Source organism: Dermacentor silvarum, chromosome 1, assembly GCF_013339745.2.
Source record: "Dermacentor silvarum isolate Dsil-2018 chromosome 1, BIME_Dsil_1.4, whole genome shotgun sequence".
In the NCBI taxonomy this organism is placed as follows: Eukaryota; Metazoa; Arthropoda; class Arachnida; order Ixodida; family Ixodidae; genus Dermacentor; species Dermacentor silvarum.
In genome coordinates, this window is record NC_051154.1 from 41,315,185 (window position 1) to 41,339,329 (window position 24,145).

Genomic DNA, 24,145 nt, shown 5'->3' on the forward strand with positions numbered 1-24,145 from the left:
GAGGCCGGTGTGCATATTGAGCTATCTGACATATTTTTATCTGGAGGGCCTTAAGGCTTAAATGTGGCATGAATCTCGAAAAATATCCACTTTTTGGCAAATTTGGAGGGGGTTTTTCTAAAAAAATATATACCTTAAGATTTTCAAATTATTTTTAGCCTACACTATAGCAACATGCAAAAAGGAAGAAAGAATATTGTCGTTGAAATATTTGCAAAGTTTATGCGAAAAAAAATTCTGAAAACGCAACATTTCTTCCTTTTTTACTGAGCCAAATAAACGCGATAAATTTTAAAATGCATTCAGTTATCACATTATGTGAAAGAAGGATGCCCCTAGAATGCTCTAAAATAAACTTTTATTACACCTAGTTTCAGCCTTGAATAAAAAAAAATTTACCTCCAACCAACTATTGCTCATTTGTGGAAACTTCAAATAGCGCTCACGTGATGAAAAAAATTTTTTTTCGACTAAAATAGTTTCGTGAAACCTTATTCACACAATAGCCATCTAGCCCAATTTTTTTCAAGAAAATCAACGATGGTCGGTTTTTGGGCTGGGACGTTTCGCGTGGAATGACCCCTAGTCATCAGGCAGCCTAAAAAATGCACCAACGATTACAATACTCCCTAATACAAAATTTCAGTGCAGCTCTATACGTTTTCATTTTGCGATATATTGGCTGGCACAGACAATCTGTCTCGTGCGGCATGTTGCAAAAAGAGAGAAGTGTGGCGCGACTGCCTCGCTAATCTGGAGATCACGAGAGCCAGCGCGTGGGTGACGCGTACACGCGATTCACAGCAGCCGCCGCCAACAGACCTCCCAGACGACGCCCGCTACTCTGGCGCCATCTCGTAGCCATCGTCGCCGCACTACGCTTTTCTTCTCACGCTTTCGCCATACCCTCCTCCGCTTTTCTCGCGTCTTTCATCCCCTGCTTCGCTCCGCATTCGCTTTCATCTTTTGCTCTGCGTTTGTTTTCATATTTTGCTGTGTCGTTCACTCGGCTACAAGTGACGACAACAATGCCAATGCTCACCGCAGGAATGGGTGCCTAAGAGCTGCGCTCTAAAATTTTTTACTTTAAAAATGAGAAAGTATTCAGTATTCAATTCTGTCTTTCTCTAATATTAGTATTCAATTAGGGAAGTTTTTCTGCTGAAACGCCCATAGTCAACAGTACAAGAACTCTTAGTCCAAATTTCTTGCTACTGGTAACATCTACATTTGCTTCCAAGAAAAAAGCCATTCCACACTTCTCTTAACATTTCACACTTAGCAAAATAAGTTGGCCGAGTTAGTGAAGTTTATGAATGCGAAAAGACTAGCATGAAGTAGTACGAAAACAAGAGCACTCGTCCCATCATTGTCCTTGTTTTCGCACTACTTCATGCTAGTCTTTTCATAATCATGAGCCTTTTGTGCACTTCCAAAAACACCTGCTTCTTCCAACTCTCCATTGCCTCAAGGACAGGATCCTATAAAAACCCCGACAAAGTTGAGCACTGTTGCATTGACAAAGACATGTTACGAATGTTTCGCTCCGACTAAGGCTTCATCTTTTCACTTTGAATTAGGCAACTATTGTTGACCGCAATGGCTGAAACCATCATACAGGAAATTTAATTTTGTGCGCACAACTATAGTTATTTCATCAATAAATCTGCCGCAGTGACTTAGTGGCTATGGCATTCTGCTGCCGAGAAGGTCGCAGGTTCAATTTAGGGCCATAGTGGCTGTATTCTGATGGGGTTGGAATGCAAAAACACTTGCATACCATGCTTTTGGCACATGTTAAAAGAACCTCAAATGGTTAAATGTAATCCAAAGCCCTCGACTTTTCCCACATTAGAGCTCGTACGTAGTGCCATAGTGCACAAATATGACTGCAGACTCCCCCACCTGAAGCTGCTTGGCAATGGCACTCGGTGAATTTGGTATGCACAAAATCCTGCACCTGCTAAACAAATTCAGTTCTACTAATGTCTGACTGTTAACAGTGTATTTTTCATTTTGCCAAAAGTTGAATGTCCAAGGAACTCTTTCTGTACCTTGAAAACAAAGGCCCTTACCACATTTGTGAAGGTGGAAATTTCCAAGTTATATTTTGAAGAACTGCTTCTTGTCCAACTTGGCAATTGCTGAAATACTTATGTGCTGTTAAGGGACGCACACAAGAATAGAAACATTGACGAGTTGGAAGTGGCGCCCGGGTCTTCAATGTTTCTACATTTCTGTGTGCATCTCTTTGGTGGCAAATATGTATTTCTGCTGTGGTCAGCAGCTAATCAACAAAAGAAAGGCTGCTGTATTAGAAGTGAAGAAATATATTTGTGACAGAGGTGGATGTAGTGTAAGTTAAACCCCAGTACAGGGAGGGGGGGGGGGGTTATTTTGTAACAGTCCACCTAGTCGATTGACCATTTCAGCCACCAGTGATTGGCTGGAGCTATACCAGCGAATATGAGACAGCCTGTCTCAACTTTGCTCAAACAGCTTCAGCCAATCAATGGCGGCCGAAATGGCCAGTCTACTACGTGGACTCTTGTAGAATACCCCCTCAGGTAAAGCAAAAGTTGTGTTTATGTTGTTCTCATGTTGTGTTCTCAAACACATTACACAGCCTTGGTTCAATTGCATGCATCCTCATGGCTCCACCCCTCTAAGCTTTGAAGTTATGTCTACTAGATTTGAGTTTAAAACTACATTCTGTTTACATCACAGAAAATTGTCAGATTTTCAGTGGCACCGGTGCACTGATGAAGCAGCGCCAATTAGATCTAATGGCCCAGGCAGTGTGCCCGTGACAAAAATTCGCCACTGACTGAAGTGATATCGGTCCACAAGCTGTTGCAGAAAGTTTGCTGATATGTTTGTACGAGTGGCTCATCAGCGATCAGTTTCTAGATCAAGCACACGATTACCGACGGCTATTAAAGCACCTAGAATAACTGTATATGGCTACCTTTCAGGAGCTAGAATTTCACATCTGTTTTAAAGTAGTCACATGGTTCCAAAAGCAGCCATGCAACAAGAAGCCACCACTAAGGCACAGATAAACAAAGTTGGGGAAGGCAGTGCCACACCATTACCAGTTTGGTGCTTTCATCAATGACCAACGTCTAGGCAATTGCTTCCAAAATGAGTGTTTTGTTTTTCTTTCTTCTAGTGCAAAAATCACACGATAGACCCCTTCTTTAGTATTTTGAACTCGTTCAGGGCTGCTGGATGACATGTGCTTCGACAGATGGCGCTACCGGACTGTGTGTAACGATCCAGCGCTAGGCGACGTCTCAAAGGAATACTTCTATTCCTTCAGAAGAATTTGAACAACTACCATAGCACATATATGCAAATTTGTAATAAAGTGGTCTTTGATAGACACAGATAAAGCTAGTAGAATATGGGGGTAGCGCAGGTTGACCACGATCGTTCATGTCGCAACAAGCTCAGCTCCTGTAAATGTGACGCGCGGCTTTCCTTAAAAATCTTGGTTCGTATTGCGCACAAGGTGGCGGGCCTTTGCACAACTCTGCTCCCGTAGGGAGCATATACAGTAACTCTAGAAGATTCGTTCAGGTCCGTGGGAGACCAGCCGGCGACTACCGCAAAGCATGCATATAAGTTTGTCTGTGTGTTGTGTCTGGCGGTCCTTTGGGACAAAGGAGGCCTCATCGGCAGACGGGAAGCTATCAAGTGGTCTTCACGCTTGTCGGTCCTCGCGGCCGAGGAGTGTCACCTGGGACTGATGGATGAGCAGTTAGTCTCCAGGCTGCCTCATGCGTCGCTAAACGGCAACGTCGCCCTTTGGTGTGGTTCCGTGAATTACCAGCGCCGACCAAACTGCGACGAGGCCCGGCGCCGACTGCGACGCGCCAACCTGGACCCCTTTCGAGACAGCCACCGCCCTCCTTGGAAACGGTGGCTTCCGCGAACTGACCGCTACGGAGAGGCGACTCTTGAAAAGGGCCAGTGTATGGCAATCCCGTGGGAGCCACATCAACGTTCGGTTCCCAAGGTGTCAACCGCTGCCTGTGTTCGGGGGCGACGAGGCAAGATTGGAGGCGGAGCCCAGTGGGAAACGATGGCACATCATGTGCGGGATATGGCGACCTGATCAAAAACTGTGATTGGCCCAAAAGAACCTCACTCCCTCAACGAGTGAAAGGGGGAAATTAGCTGGATTAAACAGGGGAGCTTGAGTGTTGGGAAGCGCGCTCGGACATGCAACGACATCGCATGTAGTAAGCTCCGATGATCATGGAGCCCATATTTGTTTGAAACTATGTACATATGTATATAAAACGCTTTGTTCTCATCTCTCTGGATAACCCCTTCTCCCAGCACTTGGCACGACACCACACATGACTCATTCGAGGCCGCTCGGACGCTCGGACTTTGCAACAGTGCTTAAGATTGTGTGCTGATAGGAAGTTCTGAACTGCATGCGTGATACAATCCGACACAATCTGCATGCGATTTAGTGGTTAATCAATCCAACCCTCACACATTCTTTTGCGCTTTCCATACATACTGTTCTTATTGCCCTTCCCTTTGTCCATGTTGTGTATGGGAAATGTTTTGATCGGTTCTGTTCACCTGAATGAAATTTGTACTGACAGAGACTGCGCACCATGAAAAGGCTGCACATGTCAATGCACCTGCTTCAGCCAGGTCTTCCACTAAGATATATGGAATACAATAAAACCATGTAATTGTTGACGTTGAAGCTGAAGTTTTGCCTTCGGTAGTAAGAATCCACAGCAAGGTTTCACTACATACGATGACATACCATCAGATCAAACACTATGATCACTGAGTGCAAAGCCACTTATGCCATCCAGCCACCACCAATAGCTCTTAATACAGTGTTGTCATTCGTGAAGCCTGCAGAAACATAAGCCATAACACAAAATTATCACTTTGCATTTACACAATGTTCCCCCTAAGATAATTGAAGTCAATGTTCTCATCTAGCAGGCTAGAAAAAGAGTAACCTTGACCGAGACATTCACACAATGCACTTTTGTTGTCCGCAATGTCTACATAAGAACAGCATGAATGTTGTCCACAATGTCTCATTGAGGATATACCAATCTCAGCGTTTCGTCAATCGCATGATAAAGCACGAGAACCACAATCATTGCAAGTGTGGTGCGCAACTTACTGTGACATCTCGCTGAAAAAGCTAAATCAAAACCACTCGGTACAAAAGTTTTATTAAAAGTGGAGTTTTCTTATGAATCCTAGGCAATGTTCAATAACTAGCACAGGTGTTGCTACAAATTAAGCAAAAATCAAGACTTTTGGAATTTTGATGTCTATACCTATGAGGAGCACAAGAATGTGCACAAGGCTAATGCTTCTCAATTATCAGAGCAAAGTTGGAAGTTTGGGATATATGTATACCATACTTTCAGAACACTGTCATCTTGCACATGCACTGGGATCTATACTAATATCTATACAACAATAAGGCTCGTCATATCATTAATGAAGCAGACGTGTGTAAGCCAGCCAAGTGTTTTTACATTTCTGCTAACACTGCCTGTAGTGTCTGTGGCACTTGTTTTTTGTGAATGACTATGGTCACTGATCTGGCATGTGTTTAAGTTATTGTTCACTCAGCACTGTCATATGTCACAATCCGGTTCTTTTCCTCTTCACACTGTTCACAATAAAGCAAAACCAACTCGTCCACATTTCAATTCTTTCTCAAAGCCCTTGTTTTCTGGATGCTGCATATCATGGCACACTATGTTCTACATAACTAAACATGAAACATAGCTGCCACCATCACATTTCCATACCTGCCACCATCACATTTCCATACCTGCCAACTTCACGGCCTAAAAATCGGGGAGATTTGTCAAGTGAGGAAGGGAGTGGTGATCACGTAAAGCAAACAAGAAAAAAGCAACTAATGAGTCATTGCTCATTTGATAGGATGATGATATTATTGTTTGTGAACCTTTCCTGTATTCTACCATGACAAATGATGATCATTAAAATTGTGATTGCCGTAGATAATGAAGCAAGCACTAAGGCGCTAAGCATGAACGGAGCTATGTCACCTCTAAGGTGCACTGACGCCGATGTTTACGAAGGAACAATGCACAGAAATGCAATATTAGGTATGGTGTCCGAGATCAACTGCACGCCATAGCAGGCATTGAGCCAATCTTGGAGGCCATGTATTAAGCCACCTATCTACTGTGTCAGATTCAACAAGAGGTGCAACCATTCAGCGATGGCAACCTGACATACTAAAATTGTTTTGGCTGTGTGGCTCAAATGGCAGCCTTACAATCACATTACAACACCATGATAATGTGTCAATTTATATCAGATGCACTGCAGTAGTTACATCAGCTGGCTTTTTTATTGTACGCGGATAAACCAATGGTAGTCTTTGCGTGCGAGTCCCACCCCTGGAAGATATTTCACTGTACAGTGAGAGCTGTACAAACATACAAAATAGTAAACATCTGCACACTGCACAGCAGTACAGGAATTGGCTGGTATGATCATATGGTATGGCAGGTATGAGTTGGCAGGTTTATTTTTGCAATTAGTGCTTCTTGATAAAGGCCATTTTTAAAGTCCTGTTTATACAATCTGGAGCAATGGTGGAGATTGGGAGTCTCCTGGACACATTGCCAAAGTTGGCAGGTTATATTGAGTTATACGGACATATTGAGTTATATGTCCAGTTATATTGAGCTCATTTGTATGAGGTAATCTACTGCTGGCAAAACTTCTTTCAATCAGATCATATGCATTAATTCTTATTTCCATTCTTTTTACACATACTATTATAGTTTGAAGGAAAAGGACAGGTAAGCTCAAATGCAACATACACATTCAAACTTGCCTACCCCTGGCCCAAACTTCTGAGAAGCAGCACATTAAAAATTTCCTTAATATCAGCAGGGTACGACAACCTTTATTGCCAACAAATGACCGGGCTACAGCAAACAGGCACAGTAATATTTTTTTTAAAACCTAACGAACAAAAATGTACCCACACACTAAGACTTTCAGCTTGAGAGGTCGATCATATTTACACATCAATAATCTCTGATATCCAACATGGTATTTTTTTTAAATAACAAGAAACAATATAAGGTTCAATTTCAGTTTCGCATGACTTGTCACAAGACAACAAGGTTATACGTATATATATATACATACATATATATACTGTATATATACACACATATATCCATATAGACTATTTTATTCATGTTAAGGGTACAAAAAAAAAAAATTACCTTAGAATCTGACAAGACTAAATGCCACAAGCTCAAACACTGGACTACAAAGCAACTGCTTTGAAAACAGAAAGGAAAGGTTTCACTGATATTATATGCATTTTAAAACAGATCTCTTTCTCTTTCACAACAACAAAAGAAACACCTTATACAATAGCAATCTAGTTTGTACTCGGGCACATTAACATGCATGACAACAAATTGAATTTTCCCAACAAAAATTACAAAGACTCTGTGCCAGAAAGTTTAGGTAGGGGAGGGATGGAAGATGGGGTGAGGCATTAACTACAAGGGGGAAAACTCGCTTTCAGAGATATCCAAGAGGTGAGGCTAAGTCACACACTTACACACAAGCATATTGCACATTCACACACTCAATGCACTCATGGATAGAAAAACCCACTGCTCAAATTCACAAAAGCTGACTAAAACACTTTGATCTGACCACTGTTCACACCCTAAGCTCGACGGTATCTTCAAAAACGTTCAGCACACACTGGCTCTTCCCCCTCACAACTGGTGCGAGACAATACCTTGAGCATAACCTTGTCTTCTCCACTGAGTGCCCAGACCGAATTGAAGCCATCAAAGATGTGCGTTTCTGTAAGGGAAGCAAAGGATGCAACACTGAGATAAGGGAGAAAATGCTCTCACAACTTGTAGCAATTGGCATGACAAGTGCTGGTTATTAACTGTTCAATATGTTTCAGCTACAGTCACACACACCACAAGGCAAATCAACTAACATTAAAGGGCCCCTCACCAGGCCACATAAGAAAATTTTGGTTATACGCTGGAAGTTGTTACGTGCCCTCTAGGGAGCATTCTACCGCAAGAATTTTTCAAATTGTTCATTAATAGCCGAGATAGAAATATATCCGTGCCACGAACCCATGATTTCAGGAGGCGAGCGTCACCGCCAACATAGACTCTCTCTCCACTTGCCCCTGTCAAGCCTCCACAAGTGAAATTCCTTCCCTGCGTTCTCCCATACCAGAGCTGGAGGATCGCGTGATGCATACGTCACGAGCCCCCGCTTTTTTTTTTTTTAATGTTTTTTTGCTGCAAAGCGCACTTCCACTGACAGTCTCATACACTAGCTGTTGCGTTTGTCTCATTTCGCGCAGCGCATGATTTTGCATGCTGTGCACGAGAACACCCGACTAGTAGTATAAATCAGTGCTACACGAACACTGAGGCAGGCGCAAGCAGATCACAGAGCATGACCGTGTGCTAGAACACGGTAGAAAATTACATAGTTTCGTTCGCTGCACATGCAACCACATGACATGGGAACAAGCAGGCGAAACAGACGTACATCTCTTCCTATGGAACGAAGTAAAACAAAAACATGCAGTCATTTGGTTTGTATGTCTCATTATTTCTCTAAACTTTAATTTGTCTACTGAAACAACAGATTAAACAAATAACTGATGTTGCCTTAAATAATTCTCGAAGTCACGTGTCACTGAGAGTGACGTTCACAGCATGGCGATGTATGTAGTGCACTTGCGCAATTGACATCACTCTCTGGCTGGGAGTGCGGTGCCCGCGAGGAGAAGGGCAAACGGCGTTTGGTTGAAATTTCAGCTCTTTCCGCGGTGCGTAGCGATGTTATACTTAGCAGACACGATCGTTAGTACGCATTGTATGCACTGTGCTTGTCAGCTCAAAATGGCCAGACCTGGTGAAGGGTCCTTTAAAGCTTTTGTACCTTTGGCAATGCAAACAGACAAGTGCAGTGCATAGATCATGCAGTGATGAGCACATCTGCAAAGTACTACACTGCACAAATATTACACAAAAACAGAAACGCCTTTCTCAGCAGCGCCACTCTCCCCCTCAGAAGACGTGACATTGCAGTTGTTGCATCTGCATCAATCACACGGGCCACAATCCTGCCAGTCTTGTATAAGATGCATATGGCAGCTTTCAAAGCAACAAAGACGAAGACAAAGATGGCAACAACTCAGTGCACACAGTGTTGCAGTCATCTTTGTATTTGTTGTGCTGAAGGCTAACATGTACAATCTTTGCTGCAAGGTGCATGCTGTAGCCAAGAAGGTGCACCACTGTAGCCCAGTTAGTGCTTCCACAGCACGTTCTGTACCCTGTGATCAAACATCTTTACTTCTCAGAATGAGGTGGTTCACACTATGGCAGCGAGTAATTGTGGCAAATGTGGGAACATCTATAGCAGGAAGAAGTAAGGAGGGAGAAAGTCGGGCACTATTATTGACTTGAACATATCAGACCGGTTTCCTTTCGAGAGACATTTGCCACTGCACTTATGCCCTGTCACATACTAAAGTGAATGAGATAACAAGGGGGAAAAAAAAAATCTTGACAAATATGGCACAAGAAATGCTGTTGCCTCATGACTGCATTTTCTACAACAAGAAACATGTACATGACTGGCAAGTGTACTAGCGAGCATTGTTACACAAGGAGCATTGCATGTTTCAAGTGAAGCTGTAAGAAATATTGCTAAGCTTATCCAGAAACCTATTTGCTATTTATAACTACTGAGCCAAGCAGTCCCATTTGCGAAACCTTGAATGCAGACCAACCAGCGACTGGAAGCCAATTTGGCAAAGCAGCAAAACACCGAGCTTGCACTGTGCAAACAATGCCACAAGCACTATTAAAAGTTTTTTTCCGAAAGGGATATGCCACAAGGGCATGCAGTAAAAAAAATGAACAAAAAAGGAACATCGAATAAACACATGCAGCCTTGCTTGGTGCAGGCACTGCAGCAATGAGTTTACACATTGTTGCTTGTGTGGACATGATGCAAAGACCCATGTCATAGCCATCCTGACATTGTCAGCAGTGTCATTTGTTTTTAAAAAGTGAACATAAAATAATGTGCTTGTGTGGTGTCACTTAATCTATGTTTAAACAGTGTGCCACTGACAAACAGAGATTTGGAGCAATTTTTGGAGCAGCAAGTCTGAATTTTGGAGCAGTTTGGAGCATCCAGATACAGATTTCGGAGCACTTTGGAGCTAATAAATGCCAGCTGCTGGACACATCCTAAGCTATTTCAAACACTTAAAATTGACAAGCGTTATTCCAGAAAGTATTTGCTTGCAGTAAAACAATGTTGCTCTGCCTCTAAATACATAAGTTTCCCCTTAATTTAAATGAAGACACCAAACCTGTTCACACAGTGTGCTGTAATTCATTTATTTCAAGTTGAGTGAAGCTGCTCAGATGTTGCCTTTGACATCGTATGACTTTTTCATTGACAGCTGACACTTTGTTATGTTTTCAGCAAGGATCTAGCATCAGTCGGAAACACCTGGCCAGACTCAATGTCATCAATGCTCTTCTGAGCCTGGCCAGCCTTGATGAGCCCCTCGTAACGCTCAGTCATTGCTTCAGAGAACACCACGTACTTTTCAATGGTCTGTTTTTAATTGTAAAGCTGAAGCCTCAGTTCAGCAACTGGCCGATTCACAACTGGCATCGACCAATTATTTCGACACCAGCAATTCGAACAAGCTCAATTATTCGGACTCCTTTGAGGCACCATCACTGGCCCATAAATTTAAAATATAAGTACGACCGAAATTTCGGACACCTTAAGGTACGCCATTCTATATAATTTGGACTCCGCCTGCACGACTGCCTGCTAATTTGACCGCCGAGTTGAGCGGAAGTAGCAATATTTTGGCGTTCATACGTCGCTGGCATCGCCGCAGCATTGTGGTCGGCCATGTTGCCGACACCTCCTGGAAACCGAAACTAGCGAAGTCTAAGTTAATCACCAACTGCGCCCAAACCGTCGGGCAAGCGAACTCCAGCAAGCCATCATTCGGGAGTGCATTTGGGTTGGCTCCGCGCGCCCAGCATTTATTCATTGACGTGTTAACTAGCGACACGGTCGTGGCAACTTAAGTTGTTTAAGCGGTGCCGACTACACCCTCGATGTCTCCGCCGACGAGGACAATGAGTGTGTAAAAAAAAAAAAAAGTCATTTGGCTATGCTAGCGCGGTCGACTCCTGCGCGGCGATTTTGTAGCGATGCATTCCGCTCTATTCTATATGCCGGCCTCCTCATCCACCACTCTCTGCCGGCTGATACCATATAACGCAAGCGGAGCGACGCTCTTATAGCACTGACGAAGCACTTGTGGCAGCGGAAAAGGCATCGCTATAAAATCATGGTCCTGTTGCCAAAGGTTGAAGATTCGGCGCATGCATTAATTATACTTTCGTCTATTTGTGGCGACAGCATAACAAAGGTAGAGATACGGGCTGACCAGATCGTAGGCAAACATACGTGCCCGCAGGACCGCGTTGACGAAATTCAACTTTATTTCTTTCACTTTCGCGACATTTCGCGCGACTAGCACTTTGGACACGTTTACGGATGATAGCGTTCCTGGCACACTACCAAGTATGCCGACGCTGACGCTAGTGACGCGAAATCCCGCGAAAGTGAACGTATCCCCGAAAGTGGTCAACTGAGAATAAGGTACATTTTTAGCCACTGGCAGAATAAATTCAGTTCTTTTGTGGCGAATTTGGATATTTCCGACTACCAATTATTTGGACTTTTAGGCGGTCCCCATTGAGGCTGAATGATCGGTCGCCGACGTATAGATAACGTGAAGTTCGATTTATGAAGCCACTTTAGTCATGCGCGCTATACACATCTGCGGGCCACTGCGGCCACACACGTAATGCGCAGTCGCCAATTTTGGCGCACTTCGGCGCAAAATCGTGTAATTTTATCAGGATGGCGCAGGAGATCTCATATGGCGCAATCTGGCGCATTTGGCACAGGAGTGGGAGCACTGTATGTACACTTCATTAAATGTTCACTGCAGCAGCTAAATGGCTGTGGCACTCTGGTGCTGAGCAAAAGGCCATGGGTTTGTTTCCTGACCATGGGAGCCATGTTCCAATAAGGGCAGTATGCTTAATACTGTGATTGATGTATCAACACAAGACTTTGGCTTTTTATTTTCTAATTAGCAGAACAGTATATTTCTCCATCCAATAAGCGGAGGGAGGCTCGAAACAGAAGTTCTGTTCTGTTCAGAAAAATTAACCCCAATTTGCCTTATGCCTAGCACCAAAGCTCCATGGAAAGTAGCAAGCCTCTTGTATGTGGGGTTGCACTAATAAAAAACTGTACACGACCAAAGCCTCCTCGATGCCAAGACATTGTGTTCTCTTTCCATATTGGTGGCTTTACTGTCGCCAATCGTCACTACAATGATCTTTGATAAGCAAACCGATTTTATGAAAGCCAACAGTTTGCTTCCTTGCCACAGTACTGCAGAAGAGGAGACTCGGTTAATTTTCACAGTGATGGAAAAAGTGTCAAGCTTGGGCAAGATTTGGAAATTCATTATTAGTAAAAGCAAAAAGAGCCGCGCTGCCCCTTAGTGGTCTGGACAAATAAACTACGTCTATCTGCTAATAAATACTTTTAGTTTTCTACAAGTAATAGTGAAGTGACACTTCAGTTTCCATCTGGAGGGATAAGAAAACCAAATCAGTGTGGCACAACAACAAAAACAACATATTCACAACTTCCATACAACATTGCACACTGCATATGTACAGTTTTGCTATGTTATGCTTACTTTTCACACGGAGAAATGCTGCTGCGCCTGAAAGTGACGAACAAATATTTGAGATAAAAGGAACAAAGTGGTTAGTGTGGAGTTGACACAAATCCCTACCTTATTTCAAAATTTTGATTTCTCCAAATGTCTAGTTGTATTCCAGCACTTTGTATTTACATAAATATTCAGAATTTAACCAGAAATGACAGTTGGTGATCCCGATGGCACCAACAGATGTTAATTGTATACCAGTAGACAGCCTTCACACTCTAAATCCCTTAATGTAATGCACGTCGTGCAAGTTGAACATAAGAGTTTCCTACAAAAATTACTAGAGGGAACTCTGGCACTAGTGTCAATAGGATCAGCTAGTATAACCGTTGTCTGCAAGTGAATGGTGGGCAATACATGGATTTGCCTAACCTTCGTCCTTACTGGCTTCAAACGGCTTCGTCACTTTTTTTGTAATTGCATAGTAAATGCGACAACTCACAAAGATTTTTTGCACGTGCACAGCAAGTGTTTTTAGAAAATTGACTGGTGGACAAGTAGGACGATAAAGTGTAAAAAATAACGCCATAGGAAAAGAAGATCAGATAAATCCATGCATGGGTCATTGTAATCTATCGTTCCCATGGAAGCCGAATGATCGCAGTGCCCAGAGTTCCCTCTGGCAATTTCTTTTAGGAAACTATCGAGTTGAAGACCATGAGTAGAAGCATACTTGCTGTTCAATCATCAAAACGGAAGCAACAGAAGGAAATCAGAGTAGCAATGGTCATTTTTATAACGAAGAAAGGTGTTGGAACTTGATAGATCTATACATGGATTCAATCTGGCTCAGCCAACTACAGCACGATCATGACCTATGTGCTACAAAGCTGCAGATGTTCATTTACTAGAAGTAGCTGGGCAAGCCACAAAGCGGAACCAACATTTTCATGATGGTGTGTGAACAAATTCACCATTTTTAGTGATACTATTGAAGTATCAGGAAGCATGTTTCTACTAGTGTACAGTGGACAGGGTTTTAGGCTCCTTTAGGCTGAATGGGAAGGCAGTGTCCTTCATACATTACTTTCAGGTCTAAATGAAAAACTTGACTGTTCAAGTAACATGCACGCTAATAATATCCGGATATTAGATGGTGTCTTCAGACTCTCTTGCCCTTTCATAGAGCTCGATGCAGTAAATACACATTGAGATGATATTCTCAGATGATCACTTTCTGAGATACTTTCACTTTCACAAGACTTTGTGCGACTAGCACCACACACGTTGGTGTCAACGGGCGACAGCGTGCCTGGCACTAGGCTAAGACAGTGTGCTTGGTTGGCCCTGTGCCAGAATACTGTTGCCAATAGACGCCGAATGTGTCCCATTCTAGTCATGCAAAATCTCGCGAAAGTGAAAGTAACTTCTGAAGTGATCATCCGAGAATACTGTCGTTCTTATAGTGCACCTGCACAAGACAAAATACCAATTACAATGCGGCTGCTGGAAAATCCAGCAGACAAGCAAGGGCAATGCAAAGGAGGACACATGGAATGAACAAACGAGGAAAGAAATAAAAAAAGAAAATGTCGCAGTTTCACCCGAAAGGCGAAGCATCAATTGCGATAGCAACTTAGTAGAGAGCTATATGAAGTAAGGATACTAGTTTTATCAGCTGTAAAAATTTGGACATGCAGCAGCACCAGCAACGCGCAGAACTGTTGTCGACGCCGTCGACGTTTTGCCCGCGTTCGCACCAAACGCGCGCGGCGTTGGTGACTGTTGCCAGGGCCTCTGGGGGCGGCTCGCGAGGTTTTCGAAGAGATCAGAACAAGAAACTCGTCGAGCGTCAGAAGATGGCAAGATTACAAATGGACACCAAAAGCATGCTTCCTTCCCTTTTTTAGCAAACTCTTCTTTGAAAGTTGATATGCTACAACGGACTGGTAAATTCGACAACCAATTTGGGGGAACACGCCTTGAAACACAAAATGCCCACAATCAGCTGCACATGTCAAGTGCTGCGTAGAGAGGCATCAATTCAAGAAACAGTCTTGGTAAAGTGGAAATAAGCAGGCCCACATGAGGGTTCTACATAATAAGAAGGGTGTGGTGCACCAGTGACCCTTCCGTTACTTTGTTTACAATGAATGTGCCATTTCTATAGGCATGCTTGATCATGGCATAAGTCTTATCAGATTACTGTTATTCTTGTGTGTTAAATGCTATATACAGTAAAACCTTGTTAACTCAAAGCTGTAAAATCCTGGACAAATTTCAAGATAAGCGGAGTAAACAAAATTACAAAAAATAGAAGCCTGCTGGCTGTGCATAGAGCACATAAAGCCTTTCCAAACGCCACCAGTAATACACGCTCGGTCACTTTCACGTGTATCAGCACTGGCATTACTGGCACAGTGCCAATACGACGTATTGCTTGGCAATGAGTTAGCACAATTGATTCTGATGCAGTATTATTTAAAGCCTGTCACTCGAGCATAACCAGTTCCAGACATCTAAAAAGGCAACGGTGCCACTTTCTGCAGTGTAATGAATTCCAGGCAATTTCACTTGAAAAACTCAAACTGAACTATGGAAGCACACAGTTGTCGCACTTTTAGCAGATGCCCACGAGCGATGTGGCATTTATGCCTCACCATCCTGCGAGCATGAAGTGAGCGTCCTTATCAAGCCGTGATCTTGCTGAAATGCAGTGGGCTCGCATACTGACTTCTCTTGGGTGCAGCGCGTAGGCTGATCGCGCCTGCTCAATAGTGTTGGTCATCTTGCTCAAGGTCACGATTAGTAAGCTGTGACTGCCTTGATATGTCACTGACAGCGCCCTACTACTCCCGGCTTCTACTCCCAGCTCAACACTGCTGCTGCTGCGTGAGGCCACAACGAAGCGGCAGCGAGCAGCCGAGCAAGTGTGCGCGAGCGGTGAAAGAAATAACGGGGCAAGATAAGCAGGGAGCACGGCCCGGCGCAGCATCTGGCTCAGCTAGTGAGCTGCCGCCAAGTGAAAAGCGAGGGCAAGCGACGCTGCCAACGGCTCCTTCGTTGCCTTTTTTCTGCCAATTTCAGAGCCGAGATTGAGATAACCAGGGTACAGTGCAAAAACTTTGCAAGCAAAAAGGCGAGAAACAGATGAGTTGACATAACCAGCCAGAAAAAAAATTTCAACTTAACCAATATTTTGAGATAAAAATATGGGGTTTTACGTGCCAAAACCATGATATGATTATGAGGCACGCCGTAGTGGGGGACTTCAGAATAATTTGGACCACCTGGGGTTCTTCTACAGTGCACCTAAATCTAATACATGGGCGTTTTCGCATTTCGCCCCCATCGAAATGCAGCCGCCGTGGCCGGGATTCGATCCTGTGACCTCGTGCTTAGCAGCCTAACACCACAGCCACTCAGCAACCACGATGGGCAATATATTGAGATTTCCGAGTTTGAGTTAATGAGGGTTTACTGTATTTTGATGACCCTGTCCTCGAACACATGAAAATAAAGCTTTTCTCTCATAATATTGAGTTTTAGATTTTGCATATGCAACCGGGTTTGGGTACCCAAAGGGACCTTTGCATATGCAAGCGCCATGCCCGGCTTGCGTTCTTTGTACTCCTTTGTGGTTCTTTTGTAAGCTCGGAGGTTTGTGTTCCTCAACTTTCCCCACGCAAAATCTAAAATTCCCTAATTTCAGAAATTGTGCCCGTCTTGACACTATTTCATAATGTCAATTCTGTGCCTCATCACAAAATGAGAAATGTTTTAACTAGTGTAGTGACAGCTTCTAAGCAACACAGAGGTACACATATTAGAAGGTTCCTGGTGTGTGAAAGCAATGAGCTGAAACATTTCAATAGAGCACCATCAAACATTTACATGTTGCACCTCTTAATACCGCCCAGTTAGGCTGTGTGGCTATGAATAAGTACAGTACACATATGGCACCTCATCCAACATGAATCCTCTGATTACCGCTCTGACTGGCACAGAGTCAAAATAATGTAATCAACTGAAAGGCGACGTAAAATAGTCAACATATCGATAATTCAAGACAGCCAAATTCCGTTAATTCGTCCCTGACGGGACCGACAAAATTGATCGAATTATCCAGCAGGTTGAAATAAACAAGATGCAGAAAAATCACCAGAACACACTGCTGATTCATTTGGCAATCTTTGCCTGAATCTAACACGCCCCAAAATCAAATGAACACCCACTTTCTATGTTTCCGAAGTGGAAAACTAAAGTACAAATGATATTAAAGCTCCTAAATAAAGGATAAATCTAATGCGAAACCAATTTTTTAGAAAGAAAAATAGGCAAAGCTCTAATACGTGTTGTATCACGGCAGCCAGTTTCCTAAAACAAGGATGCAATACATCCTTGCTATGAGGTAAAGCATACAAACACCACTAAGGCAGTTTTGGTTTTATGTCCGATTGCACTGCATAGGCAATATTCAGCCTAATTCTCACGAAAAAAAAAATAATAACAGGCACAAATTAAAATTGGGTAAATACCGTAATCAGACATTGAGGGCTACTGTTATTGCTTGAAAATTTTCCTAGGGCAGGCTGAAAATAAGTGTTTTCGACAGGAGATGACGTGTTCAACACATTCACTGTCCCCAAGCTCCACCAAGGCTGCCACTAAAAGGGTCGCTATTGAGGTTACCGTAGGGGTTTAGGCGCCTGCGCGTGCCGACTAGTAAAGTTTAAATTATCCAGCAAAGCCCAATTTTAGGATGTAAATAACGACAGTTTGGGACCATAGAAGTGCACGGACGCCGGCCGGGATCTACAGTCAAGATAGACTTCACCGAAACATTGAATTAACAGTAGTCTACTGTATACATTTCGAACCACTTGTAATTACCTTTACTGCAAGACTGGACAGAACATAGCTTCTTCAGACTTTAGTTTTCACTCCCACAGACCAGAATCTGCTTGCATACTGCACATTCCTCAATAGTGTGTGCAGCTAGAGGAGAGAGTGGCAAGGGCAATGCAGAGCAGAACACACAGTATCAGCAAATAAAGAGCAACAAGCTTGTGTGGTGTGCTCAGATGAGGTCACCCGCAGAGCCCCATGCATCTGTAAGGTGTGCTTGCTCTCAGCACTTGTTGAAGCTGCTTCAATCGATTGCGATAAATTTTTGTGCATGGAGGTACAGAGTGATTTATTCCCCAACCAGTTTATCTGGGTGTTTTGGCCTTTGCTGCAATTAAACTCTGAAGATTGCTCTTAACTGTGACCAAAATGTGATGAGTAGCAGTGGCATGTTTAGAGTAACATATAGGTTTCCTTTCAAACCTACAGTGACCTGTTCCCGTCTAAACACTTCCTTCATTGAGCTGAGGCTAGTAGTTACAGTTAAACCTCGATTTAACCAACTACAATAAAATGAAATTCTCGATATAATGAAGTATTTCACTTTTCATAACCTGTTGTCCATAGAACGCCATGTATTTATAACCTCAATATAACGAAGCATGCTTATACGCGATTTCAATATAATGAAATTTCAGTGCCACCACAAAGGACTCCCGAGACAACAAATGCAAACTTTCGGGGACGCAGATGGTCAAATGATTCAATTACAAGCGGCTGCTTACCAACGCACCTCTCAAATCACACGCAGGGGGACAAGAGAGGAAGTGGAGTGGGACCATAGAAATGCATGGACATCAGCCGGGATCTACGGTCAAGATCGAATTAATCGAAACAGTGGTCGAAGTGGAGCAGCATCATGTTCTGTATAAAGTTCAAGTGCGAAAAGCTCCTATCGCTGTGTGCTTTACGTGCGAGTGAAAGCGTGCAAGCGTGAGACAAGAAAGATGGTTGCTTCAAGAGTGCCACCTTCCCGCACGAGCAAAGGGAGGCGGGAAGGCGGAATGGAGCCAGCTAGTGGTAACGCGATCAAGTGCGCAAGAGGGGGCGGGGAGGGGGGCAGTGGGGGGTAAGTTCAAGCCCATCTCAATTACTGGCGTGTGTCTCGGCCATGGCTTAGCATGGCTGTAATGGCAGCTGAGCGCATGCGCAGTCGCGTACCCTGCTTTATAGGATCTGCGCGTGTGCAGAGTGGGCGTGCCGAGACGGCGTGGCATCATGTAAGCTGTCATCCCGTGCGCTTAGTATTGGAGGTTGCGTAACCTCGAGTTTCGGAGACCCGTTGAAGCGAGAGGCAGACCAAGCATTCGCTCACCACTGGCTCCTCACTGCCGGTGCTTTTCATGATAGTGTCGTCCCACTCTGGGCGAAGCTATCAGCCGCAGGGACAGAGTGGATGTGAAAGCAGGGCTGGCTTCGCTTAATTCAGACTGCCGATGTGAAGATATCATCGACGTGGCATGAAACCGTATCATTTGTCACCGACTCTCAAATTCAACAAAATGAAATGTTTTCTCATTCACATTTGTGTTTTTCGATTGCCCGATAATTCGGAAAATATTGCGGCCCCTTTCAAGCAAGAAAAATTGATCGGCAATGTACTTGGTATATAAAAAGTTGAATTTCAATACAAAGAAATTTCAATATAACGAAGCAAATTGACGATTTTACCCACTTCGTTATATCAAGGTTTAACTGTAATAAAGAAGATACATGTATTGGACACCCATAAGCATGCATCCCGCATTGTTTGTGCACCCAGCAGCTGCTCACCGACATGACATGTACCACTGCAATTGTTTATTTGTTTATTTGATACCCACAGCGCCATAAGGCATTACAGTGGGGGGAATACTACATGATTACAAGACAGAACACAAGCTCAAGGAAGGAAAGAGTGGAGAAGGAAAGGCAGGGAGGTTAACCAGTTCAGCACAACCGGTTTGCTACCCTACACATGGGAGCGGGATGAGGGGAAATGAAATATGGGGAGGAGAGAGAGAGAGAGAGAGCACACAGCACAGCACACACATCGTCAGTCACAGTCCGTCACTCTTGCGTGGTACCTGACATCACTGTTACAGCCGCTTGTCCAAGCCCGTTGCCTTTAAAAACCGAAGCAGTCCCTTCTTTGCAGTAAGTACAGTACAGCCTAACCAGCTAGTAGGAAGTACACTCAATACACAACGTAACGAAGATTGACAAAAATGTACGAAAAATTCCAGCGGATAACATACAGTAAGACGAAAACAAATACAATATGTATACCGCACAAAAAACACCCGTCATCAACTGAACAACTCACTTGACTCTAACAAAGGAAAAAATGAATCACTACCAACAGCGACAACGATCGCTGAAGGCAATCGATTCCACTGGGAAACCGTTTTAGGGAAAAAAGAATTACTGAATGCTGCTGTCTTACATCGGTACTCCCGCACTTTGTACATGTGATCGACTCGTCCAGACACGTAATGAGGTGGAAGAATGTAACTGTCACGAGGAATACAAGTTCGAGATAAGTATACATCATGGAAAAGCTTCAAACGCTGCTTAGCCCGGCGTGTGACCAACTGTTCCCATCCTAAAGTTTGCTTGCAGCGCGTCATGCTGAAGTTGTGGCTCTTAACTATGTTTCCCAGGACATAACGGGCGCCCATGTTTTGCACTTTTTCCAATTTATCTTTATCGAGGGCAGTGGGCGGGTCCCATACGCTACTCGCGTAATCAAGTATCGACCGCACGCATGATTTATACAGTAATTCCCGCGTGGACTGGGGAAACTCACGCGTGTTTCGCCGCAGGAACCACAGGGATCTACAAGCCTTAGCTATCGCATAATCAACATGACGGTGCCAACACAGAGTTGGCGTGAAAAATACGCCCAAATACCTGTACTCAGAAACTATTTTTAAAACCTTCTTGTTTACAGTATACGAAGGCGAAGCTTCATCCTTCTTTCTAGAAAACGTCATACACATTGTCTTCTCCAAATTAAGTTGCATTTGCCATTTTTTACACTATGTATTTATCTTGTCCAAGTCGTCTTGAACTGCGCCGCGATCACTTTCGCAGTTTATTGCTCTATAAACGATGCAGTCATCTGCAAACATTCTCATCGACGATTGTACGCCCAGGGTGATGTCATTAATATACATTAAAAACAATAATGGGCCCAGTACTGACCCCTGAGGAACCCCGGACGTCACATTGGTAGTGGATGACTGTTCACCGTTCACGAAGACGTACTGCTGCCTGGAATTTAAGTATTCTGCGATCCAGTTAATAACTTTCGGGTTAATTTTGTATTGGGTCATTTTCTGCAATAATAAATTATGGGGGACCAAATCGAACGCTTTTCTGAAATCCAAAAAAATGCAGTCAATACTGGTTCGGTTGTCCAGCGCGCATGCTACCTCATGAGTAAATTCAATTAACTGTGGTCCCATTAGCGGCAAGAAGGTAGAGTGGTGGACTTTAAGCGACGTCTCAACCAGGGCGCAGCTCGCTCAAGATCGCTCAGCTGCCACGCATGCTATGCATCCTGAAGGATGTTTCGGATGCTTTTCGCTGTCAAATCTGAAGTACGGTTCGATTTTTCTGGAGACTGCGCGACTGGTGAAAAATTGAGGCTTAGGTATCGGAAGCTATGTAGAGTTAAATGGGTCTACTTCTCTTGCAATGTAGAGGTGCACTGTGCATGTCGATAAAGTTTGTCGAACAGATTGCCCACAAATTGAGCATGTAAAAAGTTGTACTTTTCTTGCTCCAAATGTGAACATTCCCTTTATTACTTACCCTATTTTCCGGCGAATAAGACGCCGTTTTTTTTTTCTGAATTTTTCGTCGGTGCGTCTTATAGAACGGTGCGACTTATGTACGTGTTTTTTTTCCCCCGGAAAAACTGCCGTCAAAATCTGATTCATGTTATGGCCACGCGAATCGCGCTGGTTGACTTAATTGCGGCATGTTGTGTGCGTGCTATCGAGGTACCGGGTTCTTCTTGTGATCAAGTTGCAGAGCGCCGTGCGAGAAGGACAGAGCAGCAATGCAAGCAGTGCCAAGCTGACTGCGAGTTGACCGACCCCGAAGTCGTTGCATCTGTAGATCGCTGTCAAGATATGGCGCGGGCCGTGGCGCAAACTACACAGTTGCTACCAGAGTACAAGCCCCCACCCCCCTCTCTCCCGCGCTGCCTTCCCGCGTTCCTCCTTTGTGCTCGATTCGGCTCACCGTCGCACGCTTTCACTGGCACATACAGCATACGGCGCGCGGTTAACAATGTTATGGCCCTTGGAGTTCATACGGAACATCACAGCAACCACGACCGTAGAAATGCACCTGGAGTGTCCGTATCATTGCTATCATAATTATATAGGAAATATATGGCAACCATATGCTTGCGCCTGACCCGCGTTCACGGAGTGAAATGTCACTAATCTTTTTTAATTGCTTAGCGAACGAACAGGTGCGTCTTATATAGATTTTTTTTTTCGGGAAAACTGCAGTTTTGAGGGGGGTGCGTGTTACATAGAGGCGCGACTTATAGACGAGAAAATACAGTAGTTTTGACGGACACTGTATTTTACACTGAAAAGCAACCTTGCCATGTGTAACATTGTAAATATGCATATAAGACGAATGCTGCCTGCAACCCTTCCACCTAACTTCTATTGGCCTCAAGAGTTGTTATAGTCAAACGTAGGCACTATAATATTATATAAATGAAAGAGGCACGCATTTTCAACTAATTAACTTGCTACAACTGTCTCTGTTCTCTGCAACAACCACTCAGAAAAAATGTAGTTCAGGGCTCTTAGTATGACTGCGTGTCATAATACAGTATACAGAGTGATCACTTTTATAGTTTTATAGAATTTTTAAAAATCGCCTGTTGCAGGTAACACAATTCTGGTCATTGAGTTGGATTATTCAGAGAGGTGGACACGACTTGCATGAGAAACCGAAACACATATTCAATTAACAAAAATTCATACATTAACTTCTTAATTAGATTACGGCACATATTTCAATTTACTAGCTGTAGCCGGTGAATTTGCAAGGTGTATCCACTTTGAATGAATTTCCAGAATGACACCAGTTTGGAGATAGGCGACATTAAACTCGTCGTAAAAATTAACTTTTCTTCTACTTGTACTTTTTTTAACAATATGCTCCTTTATGCAGTGAAGCACAAAAGTAACTGGAACACCCATGTATTTCGTCCCACACTTTGGGAAATAATATCTCGAAACTGGTGTCATCCTGGAAATTTATTTCAAGTGGATACGTCTCGTAAGCTCACCGGCTACAATTTGTAAATTGCAACATGTAACGTAAAATAATCTGGAAGTTAATTAGTGGATTTTTATTAATTAGTTTAATATGTGTTATGATTTCTTGTGATAGCAATGTGCGCCTGTTCGAATAATCCAGCTCAAGGACAAAAATTGTACTATCTGCCACAGGCAATTTTTTTTTTTTGAATTCCGTAAAAAAATTTATGGTTAAGAGAAAGCGTTGGCTCGGGACGAAGTTCAATTTCTCTAGTCAAATACATGTAAAACGTGGAAATGCTGTCCTGAAACAACCGCTGGACCTACACGAATTAAACTTTTTTGCAGTTTAGAGAAGAAAAATGTAGCAACATTGGAAACAGAATTGCGCAGCGCAATGTTTCGCACCACCTTTTGAGGTACAAACAGAACCGTTTCCTTGGTCAGTCCACAAAGTATTAGGGATGGGCGAATGTTCGGTATTGTCAAATAATTCTATATTCGTTATTCACTTCGATTCGAATTCAGGTATTCAATATTTTCGAATTATTCGGCGCTCCCGAATAGGCAGCCAAAAGCCACGGACGGCAGCTACACATCTCGGAGGCTATGCTTCACATCATGGCTGCCATACATCAACTATAAATCTTGAAGGCTATACGTTTTTGAATTAAAGAGCCGGAAATGTGCGATGCAAAAGAGCAGAAACGGCGCTAGCGTACAACCGAAACGAAGCGGCGGAGTCCGCATCGCCACAGTCATCAGCGGAAATCGTACGTGAATGACAGTAACGACGGAACGCTTCGTGCCTATTTGTGTCTTTATTGCGTTTACCGCTGCGCATAAGAGTGCGTTGGCCGCGGGATTTCATAGTCGCCATCCATGTGGCGTCAATAGCTGCCGCGGTGCGGTTTCTTCCGCAGCAGTTGCGGCAAAAAGTAGTTTCATTTTGACTCAATGTCGGCTGCGTGCCTAATGTTTGCTTGGAAATTTTTAAACTCGGACCAAACTTGTTTCATTTGAATAAAATGTTTGTTAGTATCTCTAAATGTTTGTCTTTCTTGCTCAAAGTATATTTTCATTCCGGAACACTTTAATGGGGTTGCTT

General features: G+C 43.5%; 1 protein-coding gene across 1 annotated transcript in view; it reads right to left on the bottom strand.

Moving 5' to 3' along the window:
• The window catches only part of LOC119461456 (nascent polypeptide-associated complex subunit alpha, muscle-specific form-like), a 73,464-nt gene that overhangs the window by 22,339 nt on the left and 26,980 nt on the right, over positions 1–24,145 (bottom strand). Inside the window, exons 10-11 of the mRNA XM_049660640.1 lie at positions 12,881–12,907; positions 7,760–7,878 (exon numbers count right to left, since the gene is read on the bottom strand). Of these exons, the coding sequence (XP_049516597.1) occupies positions 7,760–7,878; positions 12,881–12,907 (146 nt within the window). The remainder of the gene's footprint in view (positions 1–7,759; positions 7,879–12,880; positions 12,908–24,145) is intronic.